This window comes from Musca autumnalis, unplaced genomic scaffold, assembly GCF_047663935.1.
Source record: "Musca autumnalis isolate F117 unplaced genomic scaffold, ASM4766393v1 scaffold_2, whole genome shotgun sequence".
NCBI lineage: Eukaryota > Metazoa > Arthropoda > Insecta > Diptera > Muscidae > Musca > Musca autumnalis.
The window spans coordinates 258,466,258-258,490,048 of record NW_027411755.1 but is presented as its reverse complement, the minus strand read 5'-3'; the positions used below and the strand labels follow the sequence as shown (position 1 = coordinate 258,490,048).

Here is a 23,791-nt window from a genome sequence, read left to right as displayed (position 1 = left end):
ACAACTTTGGTAGTTCTCCAAGAAACTATCGATTTGGTAATTTTTGCAATACATTTATTCTCACCCCCAAATAGTTGTTAGTTCTTATTTTTGACCGTATTTTTATAAATAAACAAGTAAAAAGTCGTTAAGTTCGGCCGGGCCGAACTTTTTATACCCTCCACCATAAAATAGTCTTAATTAAAATGGAATAATTAGGGTCCTTTTACAATTTTAGGTGGAACAACTTTTCGATAATGGTTAGACTCCTACTGCCTCCCGCTATTGCTTAAATTACACTGTGAACACAAATGTTGGGACAGAGATAAATCCTTTTGGAGATGAAAGCCCTTGGTGTGTGTATATTAAAAACCCCGAAGGACAGATGCGCCGTGATTCGAACTTCCGCGTTATGGCGTTATGAAGTTTTTGCAAGAGACCCTGTAAGCCATCATGAATTAGCATTATATCTTTGTTTGTTGTTTTTGTAGAGCACTTAAGCAACAGTAAACAAAGATATAACGCTAATTCCTGATGGCCCACAGGGTCTCTAACAAAAATTTCATCACGCCATAAGGCGGAAGTTCGACTCACGGCGGATCTGTCCTTCGGGGTTCATAATATACTCACCAAGGCCTTTCTTCCCCAAGAGGAATTTTCCGTGCCACAGGCTTTCACCTCCATTTTGTTGCACAATGTTATCTGATCTAATCTAAAAACATGTGTTCAGCTAGGTGAAAGGTACCACCTAAATTTTTTGGCGGAAAAGTTTTATAGCTGCAGGGAACTTCAAGAGTCAAATTGAGTTGACGAATTTTAGTGAAGAAATTTCGTGACCACTGAAAATTCCCGAAAATCGGGAGGTACAGTTATATGGGGGGATATACCAAAACATGGACCTATATTGACGATGTTTGGTGGAGATGTTTCATGACCACTGAGAACTTCAAATGTCAAATTGCAGATATTTCGGTTACAAATTGTGGCTAAAATTCTCAAAATACCGAAAATCGGGAGGTACCGTTATATGGGGGCTATACCAAAACATGGACCTATGTTGACGATGTTTGGTGGAGATGTTTCATGACCACTGAGAACTTCAAATGTCAAATTGCAGATATTTCGGTTACAAATTGTGGCTAAAATTCTCAAAATACCGAAAATCGGGAGGTACCGTTATATGGGAGCTATACCAAAACATGGACCTATGTTGACGATGCTTGGTGGAGATATGTCATGACCACTGAGAACCTCAAATGACAAATTACAGCTAGTTCGGTTAAAAATTTTAGCTAAAATTCTCAAAATACCGAAAATCGGGAGGTACCGTTATATGGGGACTATACCAAAACATGGACCTATGCCCATATCCTTTGGGATATAAGTTTGTTGATCACTAGGAACCCTAAGTGCCAAATTATAGCTAATTCGGTCTGCAAATGTGGCGAAGAACGTCAAAATACCTCAAATCCGGAGGTACCGTTATATGGGGGCTATACCAAAAAGTGGACCGATATAGCCCATCTTCGAACTTGACCTGCCTATGGAAAAAAGACTTTCGGGTGCAAAATTTCAGCACTCTATCTCAATTATTGCGGACGCTAGAGTGATTACAACAGACGGACAGACGGACAGACAGACGGACATGGCTAGATCGTCTTAGAATTTTATCCTGATCAAGAATATATATACTTTATAGGGTCGCAAATGATTAGTTCGATGTGTTACAAACAGAATGACAAACTTAATATACCCTCCATACTATGGTGGAGGGTATAAAAACAAACGAACTTTGCATATTTTGACGGGATATTGTTTTGGAGACCAATAGAAAGAGCTTTGCTATTGGTCTCTCATAAGAGATGCGAACGCATATACGGCCAGAGGTAAAAATGCACTATATAGAATAAAGATATAATGTTACTGGCCTACGTAGACGATATTGACATAACAGCCACCTTTGTAAAAATTGAAATTGGAGTCCGCCAAAGTGGGTCTGGCAGTCAACGGCGATAAGACGAAGTTTATGGTATCAACACGCAAGATGACCAATGGACTCGGACCAACTGTGGATGTTCAGAACTAAAATTTTGAGGTAGTAAATGACCTTATTTACCTCGGCACCGCCATGAATAAAACCAACAACATCAGATTTGAAATCAACAGTTCAAAAGCAAAACCACCTCCCGTCAAACCAAACTTAAGTGGAGTACACACGGTCAGTTTTGCTTAAATAATCGGTTGCTTGCCAGTGTGGCCGCTAATTTTTGTCAGTCATCAGGCAACCACAAAATATTTTGTGGTTGCTGGACAGTTTGACATTTATCGATATTTTTCGAAAAATCGACAGTCAAAACTGATCGTGTGTATCCCGCTTTACACTCTACCAGACACTGATACTACCCGTACTTATGTATGGAACTGAAGCATGGGTACTTGCGAAAGCAGATGAGACAGAACTTGGTGTGTTTGAGAGAAAAATTCTTTGGACAAATATGCGTTGCCGACGTCGTACGAACCACGGCTGTACCAGCCGACCGACATCGATATAGTAGAACGTATCAAGCTACAACGATTGCGTTGGCTGCGCCATGTCAGCAGGATGTTTGAAGATGCCCTCGCCAGAAAGACATTTAAATACGAACCACACGTCGGTATAAGCCTCCAAGGGAACGCCAAAACTCCGAAACATGACATCCAAAATTGGAGAAGTAAAACAAAAGATCGGTGCGTTTGGAAATCTATTCTTAGTTCGGCTTATGGTGCAAGACGTTCTGTTTAGTATAAAAGCCATCTAAGTGAGTAAGATCAGTAGTGCGATTCTCTATCTCTTTTTTTTGAGTTACCGACAATTGTCGGTAAAATTAAAATGCTTATAATTTCGGTAATCACCGATTTTTTTCGGTAACTTAGCGACGAATAAAAAGTAGTCGTAAAGTTCTACCGATAGCAATAGTGTTGTCAACTTTTATATGAACTTTTCTTTCATAATTTTGCTTTTTAATTTTACCGATTTTTGTCGCACTACAGTTGAAGTAGATCGGCACAACTCTACTACATTAAAACATGGAGTAAGTTGTGCAATTCCACATTGATTGCACCATTTTCAATTTTGTTGGATATTTTAGTTAAATTCTATTTTAAGTGAAAGATAAAAGATAAGTAATACCAAAATTTTTATAAATGAAAATAAATACTTTAATTTTTTTAATTGTAATGTATTTGTAAAGTAATTTTCAATCTCAATTTTGTTTTTACATTTGAAAAAAAAAACGACAAGTTTTTACAATTAATACAAGTTAAATAGGTTTACTTTTGCGGAAAGGCAAGCAATACGTTAACAAAACTGTCATTATTGTTCGATGGTGTGTACCTTCACACAACACATTGAATATTGTTATCGTCAATGTTGTTATTTCACATCTATAAACAGAAAAGCTCAAACTTCTACAATAAAACAACGGGTTGATGTCCACGATTAGTGGATAAACCGCGTACTGCAGTAATCAAAAGCTATTTCTGTTTTCATTACTATGATTCGTTTTTGTAAGCATATTCAAGTTTATATGTACATGAAATGATGAATGATGTATTTAGTTTAAGTTTTTATAGCCTACACCATACTGCGGTAAGGGGAATTACGGGGTGTTAAGCGAAATAGACCTACGTCCATCCGCCCGTTCGCAACGCACATTTATTGTCCGATTCAGATGAAAATTGGGGAAGATAATTTTTTTGGCCATAGGAAAAACACTATTACATTTGGTGAAAATCGGTTTCGATTTAGATATAGCTCACATGTATATTTTCACACGATTTGAGCTATTTTGTGCACAAAACTTGCAAATTCTTTCCAATGTTGATGTATTTGGAAAATGTCACCGAATTCTGAGTAGAAATGAGTTCTCCTTCGTTATAAAATGAAAAACTTTTTTATGGAATATAATTCTTATGGAATATAATTCTTATCAGGCCCGTGTGGGGATTGCTAGATCCTCCATCGGGACCCTCCCATTTTCGAATTGGGGAATCTCGCCATATTTTTTTAACAAATATGGAGGGCACCAAGGAAATAATATACCTGGGGGTGACCAAAATCTAGCCTAGAGAACGGCAGCTGGTCCTCTAGTACCATAGGCAAGGAGATGTTGAATCAACAAGAATGGTTGTCTTTGGATAACAAACAGCGCGGTAGAGTCTACTAAAACGGTGTTTGTACAGCGAAAGCGGATATCGGCCTTGCATCAAGCGGTTCACTATAGAAATGTGATATACTTTAGGCAGGATGGAGTCTATGATCTGGCAGCCCCAGGACCATTCTAGGATACTGTAGGGTAATCACCTACATATCTGAAGATCAAATGATTACTGAAACTTCGAAAAGAGTAAGAGAAAATTAACTCCCTTCAACGTTGACGAATATTGGAACTCGGAAAAGGATTAGGATTGGACAATGGAACGTAAGGACTCTTAGTGAAACATCAAGAGTGGCACAACTAGAATCACAATTTGCTAAATATAAACTGGGCATTCTGGCAATAAGTGAAATGCGATGGTGTCGCACAGGAGAAGAAACATACAGTAATGGAAACACTATTCTATTCAGCGGAAAGGAAAGGCACAGGGAAAGTGGTGTCGGATTTATAATAGCCAAATCTTTGAGGAAAACTTTGAAATCATGGTTGCCGATTTCCGACCCAATAATAACAGCACGTTTTCAGACAAATATTAGGAAACATATCACGATTGTGCAATGTTACGCTCCAACTGAGGATTCGGAGGATGAAATGAAAGACGAATTCTACAGCCAACTTACGGCTACTCTCAAAAATATACCATCCTTCTGCTTAGTGGAGACTTTAATGCGACGATTGGAAGCGAAAACAATGGATTGTCACATATAATGGGTAAGAATGCACCTGGAAGAAAGAATAAAAATGGAGAGAGACTGATAGAAATCTGCCAAAGTTTTGACCTAGTTATTGGAGGATCAATATTTCCACACAAGGCAATACACAAATACACATGGTCACACCCCAATGGCCATTCCCGAAATCAAATAGACCACATCGACGCCTCCAAACAATAGTATGCTAAGTCGACTTAGCATGTTTTCAAGTTCTTTACATTTTTATATTTAACGTCCCTTAACTTAAATTGATCGGACAATCCGAACAGGAGTTATAAACAAATATTTACTTAGCCTAGTACTGAAGGTCAAAGAAATGTCCAAACTTTTAGAGCTTGTCCTGCAAAACTCGCTTTTCAGAATTAGCAAACTATTATTTGGAGGTGTTGAACGTCCTTTAACTTAAATTCTATCTAATTTTGGTAATGATCGGTCAATCCGAACAGAAGTTATAAACAAATATTGACTTAGCATAGTACTGAAGTTCAAAAAAATTTCCAAACTTTGAGAGCTTCTCCTGCAAAACTCACTTTTTAATTAAATTACCGAAAAAAAAACGATCCAACCATTTGCGACAATTGGAGAGGGATAACTCTCCTTAATACTATCTACAACACTATTGCAATTTTAATAAATAAAAGGTTTAATTTGTGGAGGAAACTTTAAGAGAAGAACAGACAGGGTTTCGACCACATCGCAGCTGCATCGACCAGATCAACACACTACGAATCATAATTGACCAGTCAATTGAATGGCGAGCTCCATTATACCTGGTGTTTATCGACTTCCAAAAGGCATTTGATTCTATTAAACGAAACGCCATATGGGAGTGCCTGCGCATTAGAGGTGTACGACTAAAAATAATAAATATAATCAAACGAATGTACGACGGGTCCACGCTACATGTTATACATAATGGGATGCCCTTCTTTTTGCTGTTGGTTTGGACGAAATCATGACAAAAGTAGGCCAGAAGAAAAGAGGAATAGTATGGAAGCTACATAATCATTTAGAGGACCTTGACTTCTCGGACGATATCTGCCTAATATCACACAAATTCAGGGACATGCAAACAAAAATAAATGACTTGGTGGATACAGCAGAGTCAATAGGCCTAGAAATAAATATACAAAAAACAAATGCGATGTGTATAAACAACACTTCATCGAACAAAATAAAAATAAAAGGCCAGGAAATAACATATGCGCAATCTTTCTGTTACCTTGGATCGATCATATCAAATGATGGCGATATTGGAAAGGATGTATTAAACACTATTATAAACTAAATTAAGAATATTTAATGCATGTGTGAAATCTACCCTATTGTATGGCAGTGAAACGACGACGAAACAAACGGCTCAATTATTACAATCCTTCATCAACAAATGCCTACGAATAATATGCCGTATATTTTGGCCCAACACAATCAGAAATACAGAGCTATGGTCCTTGACAAATGAAGAGCCTATATTGCGGCAATTATTAAGTAAGAAATGGAGTTGGATAGGCCACACTCTGCGGAAGCCTCAACACAGCATCACAGGGACAGCCCTAGAATGGAACCCACTGGGCACCCGACATCCAGGCCGTCCAAGCAATACATGGCGAAGAACAACGATGAAGGAACTTGAAAAATAAAATAAATCATTCCATTTATTGTGCCACAATAAACCTCTGCATAAAACTCTTGTAGAAGCCCTGTGTTCCCAAGTGGAATAATAAAGAAAATAAAAAAAATTCTTATGAGGGCGAGTATTCGGTATATTATCAATCCTATACGAATGGGAGTAATAAATGAAACCAAAACAGCGGAAACTATTGGTTTTGGGATCCGTCATTTCAACAAAATCTGCAATATTATCCCATTATAGGATAGTTGTTTTTGAACGTAGAAGCTTGAAATTTGCCAGAGCATGTATTTTAAGTTTATGTATCAGATACCATCAAAAACGAATTTCGATTTGGGTGTGGGTTTCGTCTTCGGGCATTTTTGGTGACGATACAGTAGTTCGTTCGATTTCATGTATTTGAGGCACCAATCAAGCTATGTATGCCCAATTTTCATCAAATTTTAAATGTTTGATGGAATTAGATCTAGATTTGTATATACATAAATCTATATACATATGTATATATTCTGCCCCGATTTTATATAATTGATACACCAAACATGCTATGTCTGTCCAATTTTAACAAAAACTTAGAAAATATGTGTGGAAACAATTTTGATTATTTCATTGAAATCCGTTCAAATATAACACCCGTACATATTTTCGCCCGGTTTCATGTAGTTGATTCGCCAAACATGCTGTGTTTGTCCAGTTTTGGTGAAATTTTGAATGTGTGGAGGAATTTAGTCTAAACAGAATTTAGCAAATTAATTCAAAATTGATTAAGATTAAATATTTTTGTATTTTATGCAACACAAACATGTTGTTTTTCTACATATGTATGTATATTTTTCATGTCTCTGATGCGCTAAACAAGCTATGCAAATGTTTATTATGAACTTCATGCAAATAGCGGTCTATAGCAATACTGACCTATTAAAATTAGTTAAGATTATTAAGATATAAATCTATTCGGTTTTATATATATGTACATTCACTGTGGTAGGGTATCATATAGTCGACTCCGTCCGACTTTCATCTTTTCCTTATTGTTTTTTTTAGTTTTTATCTACATTTTCGGGCAAAAACTTTTCCATCTAAAACGTCTCCACATGAAATTGTGGGCTTAAAGAAAGAAAACAAATTATTCCATATAAATTTAGAATATTTCATGGTGGAGGACATATAAATTTCGGCCCGGCCGAACTTAATGTTTTCACTTGTTTTATATATTATTACATTACTAAAAATGTTAGTAATTATTTCTATTTTTTAACTTTCGTTATTGGACAAGACTGAATGATCCTTTTTTACTTTTTATACCCTACACCACTATGTGGTAAGGGGTATTATGTGTTAGTGCATTTGTATGTAACATACAAAAGGAAGCGAGATAGACCCATAGTTCCTTCTAGGGATATACATAGAATCACTTTCTGAGTCGATTTATGCATGTCCGTCCGTCCGTCCGTTCGCAACATACAGGTCGCATTTGTTGACCGATTTCGCTGAAAATTGGGGAATACCATTTTTTTTAGCCGTCGGAAGATCAAGTTCGAAGATGGGATATATCGGTCCACGTTTTGGTATAGCCCCCATATAACGGTACCCCCCGATTTACGGTATTTTGACGTTTTCAGCTACATTTTCAGACCGATTTGGCTATAATTTGACATTTAGGGTTCTTAAGTGTCAATAAACATATATAACAAAACTTGTGGGCATAGGTCCACGTTTTGGTATAGCCCCCATATAACGGTACCCCCCAATTTGCGGTATTTTGCCGTTTTTAGCTACATTTTCAGACCGATTTAGCTATAACTTGACATTTAGGGTTCTTAAGTATCAATAATCTTATATAACAAAAGTTGTGGACATAGGTCCACGTTTTGGTATAGCCCCCATATAACGGTACCCCGCAATTTACGGTATTTTGACGTTTTTAGCTACATTTTCAGACCGATGTAGCTATAATTTAACATTTAGGGTTCTTAAGTGTCAATAAACTTATATAACAAAAGTTGTGGACATAGGTCCCCGTTTTGGTATAGCCCCCATATAATGGTACCCTCCGATTTGCGGTATTTTGACGTTTTTAGCTACATTTCAGACCGATGTAGCTATAATTTGACATTTAAAGTTCTTAAATGTCAATAAACTTATATAACAAAAGTTGTGGACATAGGTCCCCGTTTTGGTATAGCCCCCATATAACGGTGCCCCCCGATTTACGGTGTTTTGATGTTTTTAGCTACATTTTCAGACCGATATAGCTATAATTTGACATTTAGGGTTCTTAAGTGTCAATAAACTTATATAACAAAAGTTGTGGACATAGGTCCACGTTTTGGTATAGCCCCCATATAACGGTACCCTCCGATTTGCGGTATTTTGACGTTTTTAGCTACATTTTCAGACCGATGTAGCTATAATTTAACATTTAGGGTTCTTAAGTGTCAATAAACTTATATAACAAAAGTTGTGGACATAGGTCCCCGTTTTGGTATAGCCCCCATATAATGGTACCCTCCGATTTGCGGTATTTTGACGTTTTTAGCTACATTTCAGACCGATGTAGCTATAATTTGACATTTAAAGTTCTTAAATGTCAATAAACTTATATGACAAAACTTGTGGACATAGGTCCACGTTTTGGTATAGCCCCCATATAACGGTCCATTAAAGTTCATATTTTCGTATAGCCCAAATACCTCCGAACTAGCTGTTAATGACATTTGAAGTTCCCACGATATTTTGAAGATTCTAGCTAAATTTTTTAACCGAATTAGGAGTTATTTGACATTAAAGGCTCCCATCAAAAACTGTCAACATAGGCCCATGTTTTATTATAACCCCTATATAACAGTACCTCCCAATTTCTAGCCCACCAAAAATTGTCAACATACATAGTTAGATATAGGCATCATAAAAAATTGCCTCCCGAATGAAGCATAAATTTTACATTTGAGGTTCCCAATGGCCGCGAAATTGCTCCACTAAAAATTGTCAAGATAGGTCCACGGTTCGGTATAGTCCCCATATAACGATACCTCCCGATTTAAGGTATTTTAGGGATCTTAGCCACAGTTTTTGCTTGAACTAGCTGAAATTTTACATATGTGGTTCCCAGTGGCCACGAAATTTGGCCACTTCAAATTGTTAAGATAGGTCCATGTTTTTTTGTAGCCCACATATAACGGTACCTCCCGATTTTAGGTATTTTAACTATTTTCCCCAAATATGGCTCCAATTTGCCATTTGGAGTTTAATGAGTTCAAAAAATTTACTTTAATGTTTGTTTTGGGTTATTAAAAAACTTCTCCACCAAGAATTATGGACATACATATGTCCACGTTTTGATATAGCCCCGAATTTTGGTATAGCTTCCATATTAATTAAAAACTAATTATTCCATTTTTACATATTTCGACTGGTGTAGGGTATTACATAGTCGGCCCCGCCCGACTTTTGTCTTTTCCTACTGGTTATTAATACTTTATTGTAAGAAAAAACTATTACTACCAATGTTACTGCTGCTAATGTTATAATTAACCATATTGCCTTCTTATATTAGTTCGTTTCATGTATGTTGTGTCATCTGCAAGTGTGAATGCAACCAGTTTAAGGAGTACACATCTCATGCGCACAGGTAAACATTTCCAAAATGTATCCTGTAAAAGTGAAATTCTATACTTTATCAAAGCAGTTATTGTATTCTTCCTCCACTCACATGTATGCCATGCCAGAAATATCCTGTAGTGGTACTGCTTTTACCCAATGTATATACGGCCTGTTTGGCATACTCCTCAGTTGAGGGAATCCATAGATTTCCTTTACGCACCCAAGATGAATAACCATTGATTTTTGTTTTAACAGCACCTGGAGATAGCAGTTGGACGTCAATATCAAATGGAGCAGTTTCATGTTGAAGTGCTGTTGTGAAACTCTGCAGATAAGCTTTGCTTGCACCATAAACGGAACCATATGCACATGGTTGTAATTCCAAAACGGATGATACATTAACCAGACAGCCGGATACTTTCTGTCTTAGCCATAAGTCAACAAAGTGTCGCGAAATTTGAGTGGCAGCGGCAATGTTAACATAAATCATATCCCATAGATGATCGGCTTTAAACGAGGAGATAATACCAGGTGGATTGTGGCCAATACCGACATTGTTGACTGAAAAGTTTTAGATTTTTAATTGTAATACTGCGATTTAAAACAGTCATGGTTAGATTGCGAATAAAAGGAGATTCTATAAATTTGCATTCATCCTGAGTCATATCATACATATATAATAGGTCGGGGCGATTTGTATGGAAGGAAAAACAACTTATTGGTCTCTTCGCGTTTGTGATTCCAGGGATTATACAGAACAAAAATGTCCACCAGACCATATCGTCGGTGTCATGCTTAAGTGTTCCATACACCATTTTTTACTTTTTGAGATATAGGTGGTTTCCAAGGTTTTTGCGTATGCACTTTCTGAATTTTTGGTTGGCTTTTTCCTATCTGCTCTAGTTTTGGAGATATCCACCTTTCGGCCCGATAGTTTAAGTTTATTTCAGTAGGCCTATTCTGTAACTTTTATCGATTAAAAAGTTGTTATAATTTCTCTTGTTTTTGTAACAACTACAAAACAAACAAAAGAAATTGTTGTAAAATGAACAATGAGTAAATTTGTTAAAGACGTAGGAGATGGAAGATACCAAGCAACGGTCCTGACCGGCTTAAACATGGAAAAGCCCAGGATTTATCTTGGTCCCTCTTTCATCTCAAGTGGACACTGACCTTCCCGTGGTGTCACCTGGGGAACTGCATTTAACACCCGTTAAAGGTAGTGAGCTAACATGTGCCGCGCGTTCACCCATAAGAACGTTAAAAACTTGGGTTTGGGCATCGGGTTAGTAACCCTCCCCTACAAAAAACAGGCTACTATGAAAAAAACGAAAGAAAAGAAAAACAAACCCCTCTAAACTTGACGAACCCCGCAAACGTTTTTAAGGACCATGATCTGCGAATCTGCACTCTTTATAGAGAAGGTGCAATCTTCGCATTGGCAGACGTACTTGAAAAGTACAAGGCCGATATTACTGCCATACAGGAAATACGATGGATTGGGAAAGGCGTCACAACAACACCTAAAGGTGACGCACTGTATTATAGCTGCCATGATGTAAAGCATGAGTTTGGTTGCGGATTCTTAGTTAGTCGGAGGCTAAAACATCTGTTATCAAGCTTTACCCCAGTGAATGAAAGACTTGCTGCAATTCGAATAAAAGCTAAATTCTTCAACATCAGCTTTATTTGCGCTCATGCTCCCACTGAAGAAAAAGACAAACAGACCAACAGAAGAAACATATGACCGTTGCCCTGCCCATGACATTAAAATCATTCTAGGCGATTTTAATGGCAAAATTGGAAAGGAGAATATCTTTGGCCCAACAGTCGGAAAATTCAGTCTCCACAGTGAAACACCTGACAATGGTATGAGGCTGATAGACTTTGCAGCTGCAAAAAACATGGTAGTTAGCAGTACCAGATTTAAGCATCTCGATATTCGTAAGGGCACCTGGCTGCCGCCAGATCAAAGAACAAGACAACAAATTGATCACGTTGTGATAGATGGAAGACATTCATCAAGCGTGTTGGATGTACGATCGTTCCGAGGTGCAAACATAGACTCGGACCACTACCTTGTTGCAGCAAAGGTACGTACCAGATTAAACGTAGCAAACGAAGTGCGAACAGACACAACACGGAAGTTGGGCATCGGTAAGCTGCAATCACAACAGATGGCCACAGCATATTCCACTCAACTGGCCCAACTGCTTAATCAAAGCACTCCTCGTCTTGATAACATATCAAGACAATGGCAAAGCATTGCCCACTCCATTCAAACAGCCGCAAAATCCATACTTGGATACCAGAGACCTCCATCAAGGAATCCATGGTATGACCAGGAGTGTCGTGCTGCTACCGAAGAGAAAACTACGGCATATAGGGCTACTTTACAATCCGTAGGAACGCGTATCGTACGATAGAGCTATCGGGAGAAAAGGAGAGAGGAGAAACGTCTTTTCCGCAAGAAAAAAAGAGAGATGGAAAAGCGGGAGTGTAAACAAGTCGGGATGTATAGGAGACAGAATAAAGTCCGAAAATTCTACCAAAGAGTCAAGCATCAAACTGATGACTTTGGTACAGGCACATCCTCCCGTAGGGACCAGCAAGGTCATTTGGTAACTGATACAGATAGTGTGCTAAGGATATGGAAAATGAGGTAAAGACATCAATAAATCGGCTAAAGAATAATAAGGCAGCAGTAGCCGATGGCTTGCCAGCCGAGCTGTTTAAAACCGGAGGCGACACGCTGATAAGGTGTATGCATCAGCTAGTTAGCTCCATCTGGCAGGAAGAACGTGTACCCGACGATTGGAACCTGACCATCCTGTGGTCCGTCCATAAAAAAGGAGATAAGACTTTATGCCCCAAATATAGTGGCATAAGTCTTCTCCCTATCGCCTACAAGATCGTGTCAGGGATATTGTGCGAACGACTAAAGCCCATGGTCAACGAAATAATTGGACCATACCAATGTGGCTTTAGACCTAGCAAGTCCATCATTGACCTGCGCCAAATCCTGGAGAAGACCCAAGAGATGCAGATCGACACCTACCACCTTTTTTTGTCGATTATAAAGCAGCCTTCGACAGCCCGCTGCGTTCAAAGGTATTCCAAGCCATGTTTGAATTTGGTATCCCCCCAAAGCTCATCCGGCTTTGTAAAATGACTTTAACTGACACGAGGTCCTCAGTTAAAATAGGAAAGAACCTCTCCGAAGAGTTTGGTACCAAAAGAGGTTTCAGACAAGGAGACAGCCTTTCATGTGGTCCCTTCAACATCCTGCTGGAAAAGGTTATATGAGAGGCAAACGTCAAAAGAAGTGGCACAATCTACACCAATAGTCACATGTTACTTGCTTATGCTGATGATATAGACATCATGGGCCGATCAGTAAAAGAAGTAACCGATACCTTTATGAAGGTCGAAGGAGGATCGGCTAAAGTGGGTCTGGCGGTAAACGGTGAGAAGACCAAGTTGATGGTGTCGACATGCAATGCGTCCATTGAGCTCGGACCGACTGTTGAAGTTGGTTCCTATAATATTGAGGTAGTAAAAGACTTCGTCTACCTCGGTACCTCCGTAAACGCAACAAACGACATCAGTTGTGAAATACGAAGAAGAATGTATACATCCCGCCGAGAAATAGCTGTATAATCAGGGGATTATAGGCCTGACATTAGCCCGCTCTTGCAAGGTCATAATCGTCTGGTCCTGGGGGATTTTAATGCGCATCATGAGATGTGGCATTCGGCCCTCGGAAACGACCATCATAAAAAAGCTGATTGGCCGAGTTTCAGAGAGTTCACCAATCACCGCTTCAGAGAATTGCCCAATCCTTCTGATGTTCGGGTAGCGGAAAGGACGTTCCGGGACATCATCACTGCTGCAGCCGCTCGCCATATCCCTGCTGGTCGAATACCCGAAGTAAGACCAAATTTCCCAGCAGAGCCAACGGGATTAGCAAATGAGCGTGATGAGCTTCGTCGTATCAACCCCAATGACCCCAGAGTCAGGGAGCTGACACTGGAAGTTAACAGGCTGGTCGGCGAGTATAAGCGGAACAAATGGTTAAATCATCTGAAGAGCTGCAACATTGGAGCCGGTATAGGTGAATTGTGGGCAACGGTTAAGTCACTCTCGAACCCTGGAAGAAGGGAAGATAGGACCTCAGTCACGTTTGGCGACGTTACGTTGACTGACCCGAAGAGGTGCGCAAGTAATTTCAATCGACAGTTTGTCGAGCATCCCGAGAGTGACAGGGCGAAGAGAAGAGTATTACGTCGCATCAGATCTCTTCCTGCCGAGGATGAACCACCACAATTTACAATGGATGATGTTGTCAATGCCATCAGGAACGCTAAATCATCCAAAGCGTTGGGCCCTGATGGAATCTCCATGGTAATGTTGAAGCAGCTGGATGAGCCGAGAGTCGAGTATCTCACCAAAGTCTTCAACTTGTCGCTAGCCACCCTCGTTGTTCCCGAAGTCTGGAAAATGGGCGGGGTGGTCCCACTACGGAAGCCAGGCAAGGATGGCAGCAAAAGTGAATCGTACAGACCGATTTCGCTTTTGTCGCCCGTAGCAAAGACACTTGAGGCCTTGCTCCTCCCCAGTATCAGAAATAGCTATCAAGTTGCCGATCATCAACATGGATTCCGTAAGCAGCACAGCACGACAACAGCGCTGCACGCCATTACCACATATATCTGTAAAGGACTCAACCAGAGACGGCCGTGCGATAGAACAGTGATGGTGGCGCTTGATTTATCAAAAGCCTTTGAAACTGTCAAATATAACACGCTGTTTGGGGACATTGAGCAGACAACCCTCCGGTCAAGCTTTAAACGTTGGATAGTCAACTATATGTGTGGACGCCAGTCGTACGTGGAATTCAGGAATAAGAAGTCCAAACCCCGTAGAGTGAAACAGGGAGTTCCCCAAGGTGGGGTGATATCTCCGTAACTGTTTAACCTCTACCTCTCATGTATTCCACCCCCTCCAGACGGCATTGAGATCGTGACGTATGCGGATGATTGCACGATCCTGGCGTCGGTACCTATCCTGATGACATCTGTGAAAGACTGAACAACTATTTAACCGATCTTACCACATTTTTCCATTCGAGGAATATGCAGATTTCCCCCACAAAATCTACAGCCACTCTGTTCAGCACATGGACAGCGCAGTTTGGACGTGAGTTGAATGTCGTGGTCGACGGTAGCAGAATTCCGACCACAAACTGCCCTCAAATTTTAGGGGTCACATTCGACACTACATTCACGTCGTGCGCACACGCCACAGCTATCTGCGACAAGTTGAAAAGTGGGAACAAGGTCCTCAAGTCCCTGGCCGGCAGCACTTGGGGTGCAGATAAAGAAACCTTGTTGGCCACGTATAACGCGATAGGTCGGTCTGTGGTAAGCTATGCGGCTCCAGTCTGGTCCCCGAGATTGTGTGATTCGAACTGGAAAAAGATTCAAACTTGCCAGAATGCCGCCCTGAGAACAGCGACAGGGTGCCTCCTCAAATCTTCAGTGGACCATCTACATGAGGAGGCAAAAAATTCTTCCTGTAAAGCAACACAATGAGATGCTTTCGTTGCAGTACCTGCTTGGATGTTATCGTGTGAGCCATCCCAATCACCATCTTGTGGGTAGGCCCGGCCCATTCAGGGAGATCAGGAAGGATATCCATAATCTAGAGGGAGAGGTCCAACGATACAGGAGAGAACCCCTAGATCAGCAAGCATATCAAGCAGGATTGAATAGCATTCACACGGACGCAGTTGCCAAGGCCTTAAGCAATTATAGTGTGAATAAAGTACTCGGAGTACATCCTCGATCTATCGCAGCTGAGGAGCGTCAGCTGCCACGACAAACCAGAGTAGTTTTGGCTCAACTACGCTCAGGATATTGCAGTCGCCTAAATTCGTATTGGGCGAAAATGGATCGCGCCGTGCAAGACATATGCCCAGTATGCGGCATGGGCCCGCACGACACACAACACCTTTTTAACTGCCCCGCCAAACCTACCCATCTAACTCCAGTGGATCTGTGGCTTCATCCCATCGAAGCAGCCACTATTCTGGAACTGGAGATAGACCCAGAACCAGATTGAACAGAGGAACGAACAAATAAACATAACAAAAACACTGTTACAACAACAACAACGAAGAAGAATTGTATTGGCCAACAGATGCTACTTTGGTTTAAGTAAGCAGTTTAAAAACAAAGCCACATCTCGTCAAACAAAAATAACGCTCTACAAAACACTGATACTACCCGTGCTGATGTATGGCTCCGAAGCCTGGGTACTTGCGCAAGCAGATAAGGCAGTGCTTGGCGTGTGTGAGAGAAAAATTCTTCGAAAGATCTACGGACCAATCTGCGTTGACGGTGAATATCGACGTCGCATGAACCACGAGCTGTATCTGCTATACAACGACATCAATATAGTTAAACGTATCGAGATGCAGCGATTGCGTTGGCTAGGCCGTATCATAAGAATGAGCGATGATGAACCCGCTAAAAAGGCGTATAAATTCGAGCCACATGGCGGTGCACAGAGAGTTGGCAGGCCAAAGAATAGACGGCGCAAACAAGTGGATGATGAGATGACAAGGCGCGGTATTCCAAAAAGCGAAGCACGAAACAGAGAGGATTGGAGATCTTTTCTTAGTTCGGTCTATGGAACAAATGTTCTGTAATGGGCCAGCTAAGTAAGTAAGTAACTTGTTAAAAAGTTACAGAATAGGGGGGCTGGTATGGAATTAATATTTTAAAAAGTTACGAATTTAAAAATACATTCTTAAAATCCGTAGGCTTATTCTGTAACTTTTATCGATTAAAAATTTGTTAAGATGTCTTTTGTTTTTGTAACAACTACAAAACAAACAAATGAAATTGTTGTAAAATTTATTGAGTCAAAAATGGGAAAATGTATTTGTCACTTTGTTCCATGTGATTTTCAATATTTTGCATTTTTGTCATAAGTGTGCGTATGGAATAATTCGAGAAAATTCTATTTTTAAGAAATTCTCTATTACTATTTTTTCCAACAGATATTTCTCTTACTTTTGGCAAAGATTTTCTATATACTATCTATTCAAAAATATAAATATTTTCTTCAGTCAGCTTTAAGCAGTTGGGAAACGGGAAAATGGCGTATGGAACACTTAAGCATGATACCGACGATATGTCTACGGTTAAAATGGAGCCTCTCGATTCTGAATGTTTTTATCCACGTTTTTTTTTTTGGATATTTTGACTTATAACAGCGAACCATTGATATTTTCGATCCAACACTATGACACCAATTGTAGCCAAGACAATAACTAAGAACTCTCTAGAACATCGCAAAAGTAAAAGAACTTTCCTTCAGGCAGTTTGTGGATAAAAAACTTTAATTAAAATCGGGAGGCTCGATTTTCACCGTAGACATATAGTCTAGTGGACCTTTTTGCTCAGTACAATCCCAAGAATGAAAAACGCAAAGGGCACAATAAGGTGTTCTCCCCACCCTAGTAAATAACCATAGCACAGTTTCTAATCCATTTAGGCTTACCCATTAATCTTATTGGCTTCTTATCCAATTCTTGAAATAATTTTTCATAAATTTTGGGACCATGTGAGAAATCAACTTTTACAGTGAACACTTCTACCCCGAATTCATTTTCTGTTGAAGAAATAAAGCCATTTAAAATATTTAAAAACTAAATCATAATTCATCCATCGTTTAATGTTGATGGTATCAGTTACCTATTTTATTTGCAGTTTGCTTCAGTTTTTCCTCATTTCTGGCAATTAGAACAACATTAAAACCAATACGGGCCAATTCCCGGGCATAAGCCTTACCAATGCCGTCCGTTGAACCTGTTACAGCTTTGATAAGAAAAAGATATTAAAAAAGATAAAAACAATATTTTATTAGCAATTAAATTTGCTTACCTGCCCATTTACCATATCTCTCTGTTAAGGGCACGAACTTATTGATCCTCTCAAGCCAATGATTATACAAAAGTTGAAGGGGCGACTTTAAACTTTCATAGAGAATACAAAGAAAAGTAGCTAAGCCCAAAGTTGCAAGGCCCCAAAGGAAGAGTTGTGAATACCACGACATTATACGCAATGTAAACCACACATAAATATATAATATAAATCCTTGATCTTGACAATCACCCTATAGAAAGGCAGAACTGGGTACTTTGAAAATAGGAAAATTTGCGACAAATGTTTTCGAAAATATCGCGTATTCAATACCGTATTTTGTAGTTCGTTTTACCACGACAATAATGAAACTCAAACGGCGATTGGCAACACACTGAAGTTTAAAAAAATTACGGTACTTAATGTTGTATTGTATTCAAATAGAAATGCATAGATCAGAGATGCTTCTTCTTATTTGTCTATATACTTGTTTCTTCGCATTCAATATCAACTAATGACGTTGTCTTAACATGAATATTCACTCAGTGTGAAAGATGGAAAGTGAAATCTTGCAAAAAAAACACCGGTTTTTAATTAGAAATTCCATAAGAAATCAAAATATGGAATATTAACTCTAATGCGTATTGGAAATAAAATTAAGTACCTGTCATTTCGTTATACCCCGTTTCCATTTAGACGGATTTAATAAACTCTCTGAATTTCTAATGCCAATTTCATAGCACAAACGTAATCAAATAATTCTTCAGAAAGTAGGTTAAACCGGCAAAATGCTCTAATGCAAACGCAGTTTTAGCGAAAAGTTCACATTAATAGGAAAGATGATATGAAAAGAATTTTAGTTCACATTGCTCGTATTTCGAAAAAGTACAATTTGAACAAGTAGGAACGGCTTTAAGTTCGGCTGGGCCGAACTTTTTATACCCTCCACCGCGAGTTGTATAGAAGAAAAATGAAACAATTATTTATCTTTCATTTATGAACGTACTAAGCTCTTCCGACATGGTAACTGAAGAATACCAATGAAACATAAGCTTTGTTCCCGTACTTTTTAATAGTAAAGCTTGTAAAAGAGAGGAAGAGAAAAAATTGTTGTCACACAAAAGTTTTTGAAAAAGTACGGGAACGCAAAAATAAAAAAAACGTCAAAAAAGCTGGAATAAATGTCGAAGTCGGCGTAGCAGCCAATCAGACACCGGCATCCATGTTAATATTTTTTACATGCTCAAATTTGTCGAGTAAAAAGTTTTTAAAGAGAGCGCCGTTCAGCTCCATTTTTGTTTAAGGAGAAGTGAACATTTTACAACGTTTTTGTGTACGGGAAGGGGCTTTCGGGTAAAATGTGTAAAAGTCGTAATAATTGTAAAAACTTCTTAGTTCTGGAACAAAGCTGTAGACGTATTGTGCCCATTAAGGATCCGAATACATAAATACATAAAATCTGGAGGAAGTTTCATACTCATATATAATACTAACAATCGAATTTCAGTCATTTCGCTAAGATAATGTGGCTAAAACTTTCAAAATACCGAAAATCCGCAGATACCTTTTTATAAAGGCTATATCAAAACGTAAACCCACACCTACAATTTTCTGCAGGAATCTTGTTTATTCCCAACGAAGACTTTATACCGATATTTACCCATTTCTGTGAGATAATCTGGCTAAACTTAAAAAAAATACCGAAAATCGGGAGGTACCGTTATATGGGGGCTATTTCAAAATGTGGTCCTATACCGGCACATATACCTTTGCAGAAGTGCACAAATACATACATAATTATGAACATAATCTAATTCTACACGGATAATCCTACAATAAGTGTGTTCCATATGATACGTTCAGATCATTTTCCAGTAATTACACATGTATTTTAAAACTTTTTTGTAATATTATTTAGAGTAATTTTTTTTAGTATATTGCATTTCTTTTTGTCATGGAGAGAATTTGTGTTTTGAACATTTTCAAAACAAAAACAAATGTTCTATGTTTTGAACACCCTTAATGTATATTCTATATTCAGATATTATAGAATTAAAAAAAGAAAAAAAGCGTCAATGTGGGTTAGAATCACAAAAATATCAAATAAAACTGGCATTTCTTTATTTGTGACTAGACTTTGTCTTTTTAATTTTATAATTAATTCAATTAGTGTTAGTATGATAATATATGATCCAAGGCCTATTAAAGGTCGCGCAGTTAGACAGGAACAAGAGAGACTTCTCAGTGATATCTGACCTACTTTTATCGGCGAGTTCGAATGGCGCACAGTGTTGCCGCAGTGGACGAAACTCGAAGAATTAGATGTTAACTTGTATATGGGGATTTCTGTGTGAAATCGGACTCTTTTCCAAATTGAGATTTTTGATTTCCTTTATTTTTTGCTGTGGTGATGCTGCTCAATTGCAAACGCTATCCCAATAAAAAACGCCACAATGCTTCAAATTGAAGACACTGGCACGACGTGTGTTGTTTTTGCTGTACAGCAGACCAACCAAATTTTGGTGTGTGCATTCGTCAAAATTCGACGACACATACAAGTGGAAGAGGTTTGAATTGTTTTCGCAGACACTTTCGTCGGAGTTGTATGAGGTTGCCAAGGAAAAACTTCTCATGGAACTTTTTTCTTTGCTTACCTTTATACTTCGAGCTGACGATTGATGTTTGGGTATAAAAAAGTTTCTTGTTGAAGAAGTTATTGAAAAATAACTTCGGTGGAGAATATCCACAAACAAGAAACAAGGGAACTGATGAGATCCAGTGGCGTGGATCGAAACTATAGTATTCCCTGCCTTACTCCTTGGCGAACAATGCCAAATCTTTTCCACTAATAAAATAGTTGTTTTAAAATATTAAAACAAAAATATTTTAGTATATTTTCAGAGATATCTCGTCTTCAAAAAGTCGAAACTATATATAACTTCTTTACCCAGCGAAAAGTTTGCCTCCAAAGAGGCAGTTAAATGATATGTACAAGTGATTTGGAAGTGCATCAAATTATGCATTTTCACTCATGATTTTTACAAGGGAGTGACCCCGGAAAGAGGCACTCCATTGCACCGCATTTTAACTGACCCTTTGGCATTGCATTTTAACTGAACCTTTGGCACTGCATTTTAACTGACCCTTTGGCATTGCATTTTAACTGACCCTTTGGGGTAGAATAGGAGGCAGTCCAGAGCACATGTTTTGAATAACAAAATAAAATACATTTATTATTTGTGTAAAAGAAAAATATTAATAACTTTATTAAATTAACACAAATTATGAAAATTCTCTATTGAATTCAATCGCAAACATGTGTGTTTCCTCCGCTCTTCATTTAATCCAATCTCAAGTGCTTTTGCTTCTTCTGCTAAATGGGTTTGATATTGTCTTCCCATCACCAGTTAAGATTTCGACATGTACTCCAACAGCACTCCATTGGGAAATTTTCTTCTCGTGAGTCACCGGAAAAATGTTCACAAATTAAATATCATTTAGTTTGTATTAAGAAATGTTTGGAAATGTTAACACGATTATCTCTTTTTGGAAATGTATTCCGCTGCCTGTAGAGATGTACAAACTGATTTATGTACATGTAGGGACCTCTAACAACTGCTAATAAAATGTAGTGAACGGAGTGCCTTTTTCACGATTCCGTTTGCACTGCATCCGGATGCTGTTAAATTGTGAGGAATTTGAGTGCCTTTTTCACGACTCCGTTGAACTGCCTCCGGATGTTGTTAAAATGTGACAAATGGATGTGATTCTTTGGATTGCATCCAAATGCGGTTAAAATGTGAGGAATGGAGTGCCTTTTTCACGACTCTGTTTGAACTGCATAAAAACATGCCGTGAAAGAACTAGTTTACATTACACTACTTCCAATTTATTTTGCTGGGTAATAATAATGATAATGATCGAAATAGAAAAAAAACTTTTTTTTGTATTTTTAAATTTTTTATCAACTAGCTAAAAAAAGAAAAAATTTTGCACAGTGGGCTTGGATGCAATTAACGCGGTTTAATATTTAAAATCAATTTTTATGAAAAATTGTACTCTTCGATTTTCTTCAGTTTTTTAACCTACGAATAATTAAAAAATTTTAAGTCCTGTTTGGTAGTGGGATTCGAATAATTATTCTCTTTTTAAACTCAAATAAATGTTATAAATAAAAATTTCCATGTGTAATAAAGCTATAATTTATATGGGAAACGGTATGGAAAAAAACCATTTTTATCCATGTAATTTAAAAAAAATTAAAAAAGTGTTAAGCGAACGGAACGGGACAGGTACAAAAGTATATATTGGGCTGAAAATTTTGAACATTAGAACATTTTCAAAACTAAAATAAATGTTCTCTGTTTTTGATTTCCTTTATTTTTTTGCTGTAGTGATGCTGCTCATTAGAAAAACATTTTAGTATATTTTCAGAGATATCTCGTCTTGAGATAGTCGAATTTTGTAAAAAGAACTACACTGTAAGAAAATTAAGTTGTATCAATGAAATTGATTTTGAACCAACGTAAGACTTTCTTTGTATTAATGAAGAAGTTCATTGAGTTTCATAAAATAAGTTTCATTATTGTTTCATAGTATTAATGGGAAAGTCTTATAGCAATAATATAATTGTGACTTCTAACTACTTTATTGAATATAATAAACAAGTAACAGTGCATAATTGAGGAAATTTCATTGGAATAATAAAGAAACTCATTATTTTTATTTAATGGAACTTTTCATTTATTTTATGAAACTTTACGTTGGTTCAACATCAGTGAAACCTTTTTCTTTCAGTGTATGCACGGTGGGCTTGGATGCAATTTTCGCGATTTAATATATAAAATTAATTTTTATGAAATATTGTACTCTTCGATTTTCTTTAGTTTTTGTATTAAACTACGATTAATTACGAAAATTTTAAGTCCTATGTGGTAGTTGGATTTTTTCTTATAATTCAAATAACTGTTATAAAAACTCATATATTCATACATTTTTTCATTTCTGTAAAAAAGCTATAATTTACGGTATGGAAAAACAAACAATAAAAATTAAAAAGGACCGGGACGGGTACAAAAGTATATATGGGCTGTAAGAGAATACCCTCGAGAATCATTCTGTGAAAACAAAACACTGTTTCACAAAGTTCTAGTCCACTAAATTTGGAATTTCATAAAATGTAGTACCTCAGGAAAAATAAAATAGGCCTATAGTATCGTCTATAAATGTTCCATGCTATGGATTATCCAAATACATTGGAAAAATACTAAAACACACCATTTCTGATACATACAACATTAAAAACTCCACAGATCTAAAACAGAAACTAAAAGATACAAGAATTGAAAGTGACGAAGTCCTGATATCTTTTGATGTAATTTCGTTATTTACAAACATACCAGTCAACTTGGCAATCAAAATAATTATGAATCAATGGGAAGCAATTAAAACACACACAAATATACCAAAGACTAAATTCTTAAACATATTAAATTTCTGTCTCAAAGACAACAACTATTTCAATTATGATAATGATATATATCACCAGATATTCGGAATGCCTATGGGGAACCCCCTTTCACCAACCGTAGCAGATATTGTCTTAGATGATCTTCTTGTCAATACTATCCACGAACTAAGCCAAAAAGACATACAAATGAAATTTATAACCAAATATGTGGATGACACACTTGCAATTATTAAGAAGAAAGACACAAATGAAATTCTCAAAACTCTTAA

General features: G+C 37.8%; 1 protein-coding gene across 1 annotated transcript; it reads right to left on the bottom strand.

The window, feature by feature from the left end:
- Positions 1-10,080: 10,080 nt before the first annotated feature.
- Positions 10,081-18,245, bottom strand: LOC141392584 (hydroxysteroid dehydrogenase-like protein 1). The gene is made up of 5 exons (XM_073965516.1): positions 18,074-18,245; positions 17,885-18,007; positions 17,691-17,801; positions 10,231-10,682; positions 10,081-10,098 (listed from the first exon to the last, which is right to left on the bottom strand). Exons 1-5 carry the CDS (start codon positions 18,243-18,245, stop codon positions 10,081-10,083), a joined length of 876 nt encoding a protein of 291 aa, XP_073821617.1.
- Between the last annotated feature and the right edge of the window lie 5,546 nt (positions 18,246-23,791).

Excerpts from the sequence above, each read along its gene's own strand:
- LOC141392584 (XM_073965516.1), bottom strand. The coding sequence starts at position 18,245 with ATGTCGTGGTATTCACAACTCTTCCTTTGGGGCCTTGCAACTTTGGGC. Across the intron at positions 18,008-18,073 it reads GAGATATGGTAAATGGGCAG|CTGTAACAGGTTCAACGGAC; the intron begins GTAAGCAAATTT and ends TTCTTATCAAAG. Across the intron at positions 10,683-17,690 it reads GAAGCCAATAAGATTAATGG|TCAACAATGTCGGTATTGGC; the intron begins GTAAGCCTAAAT and ends AAAACTTTTCAG.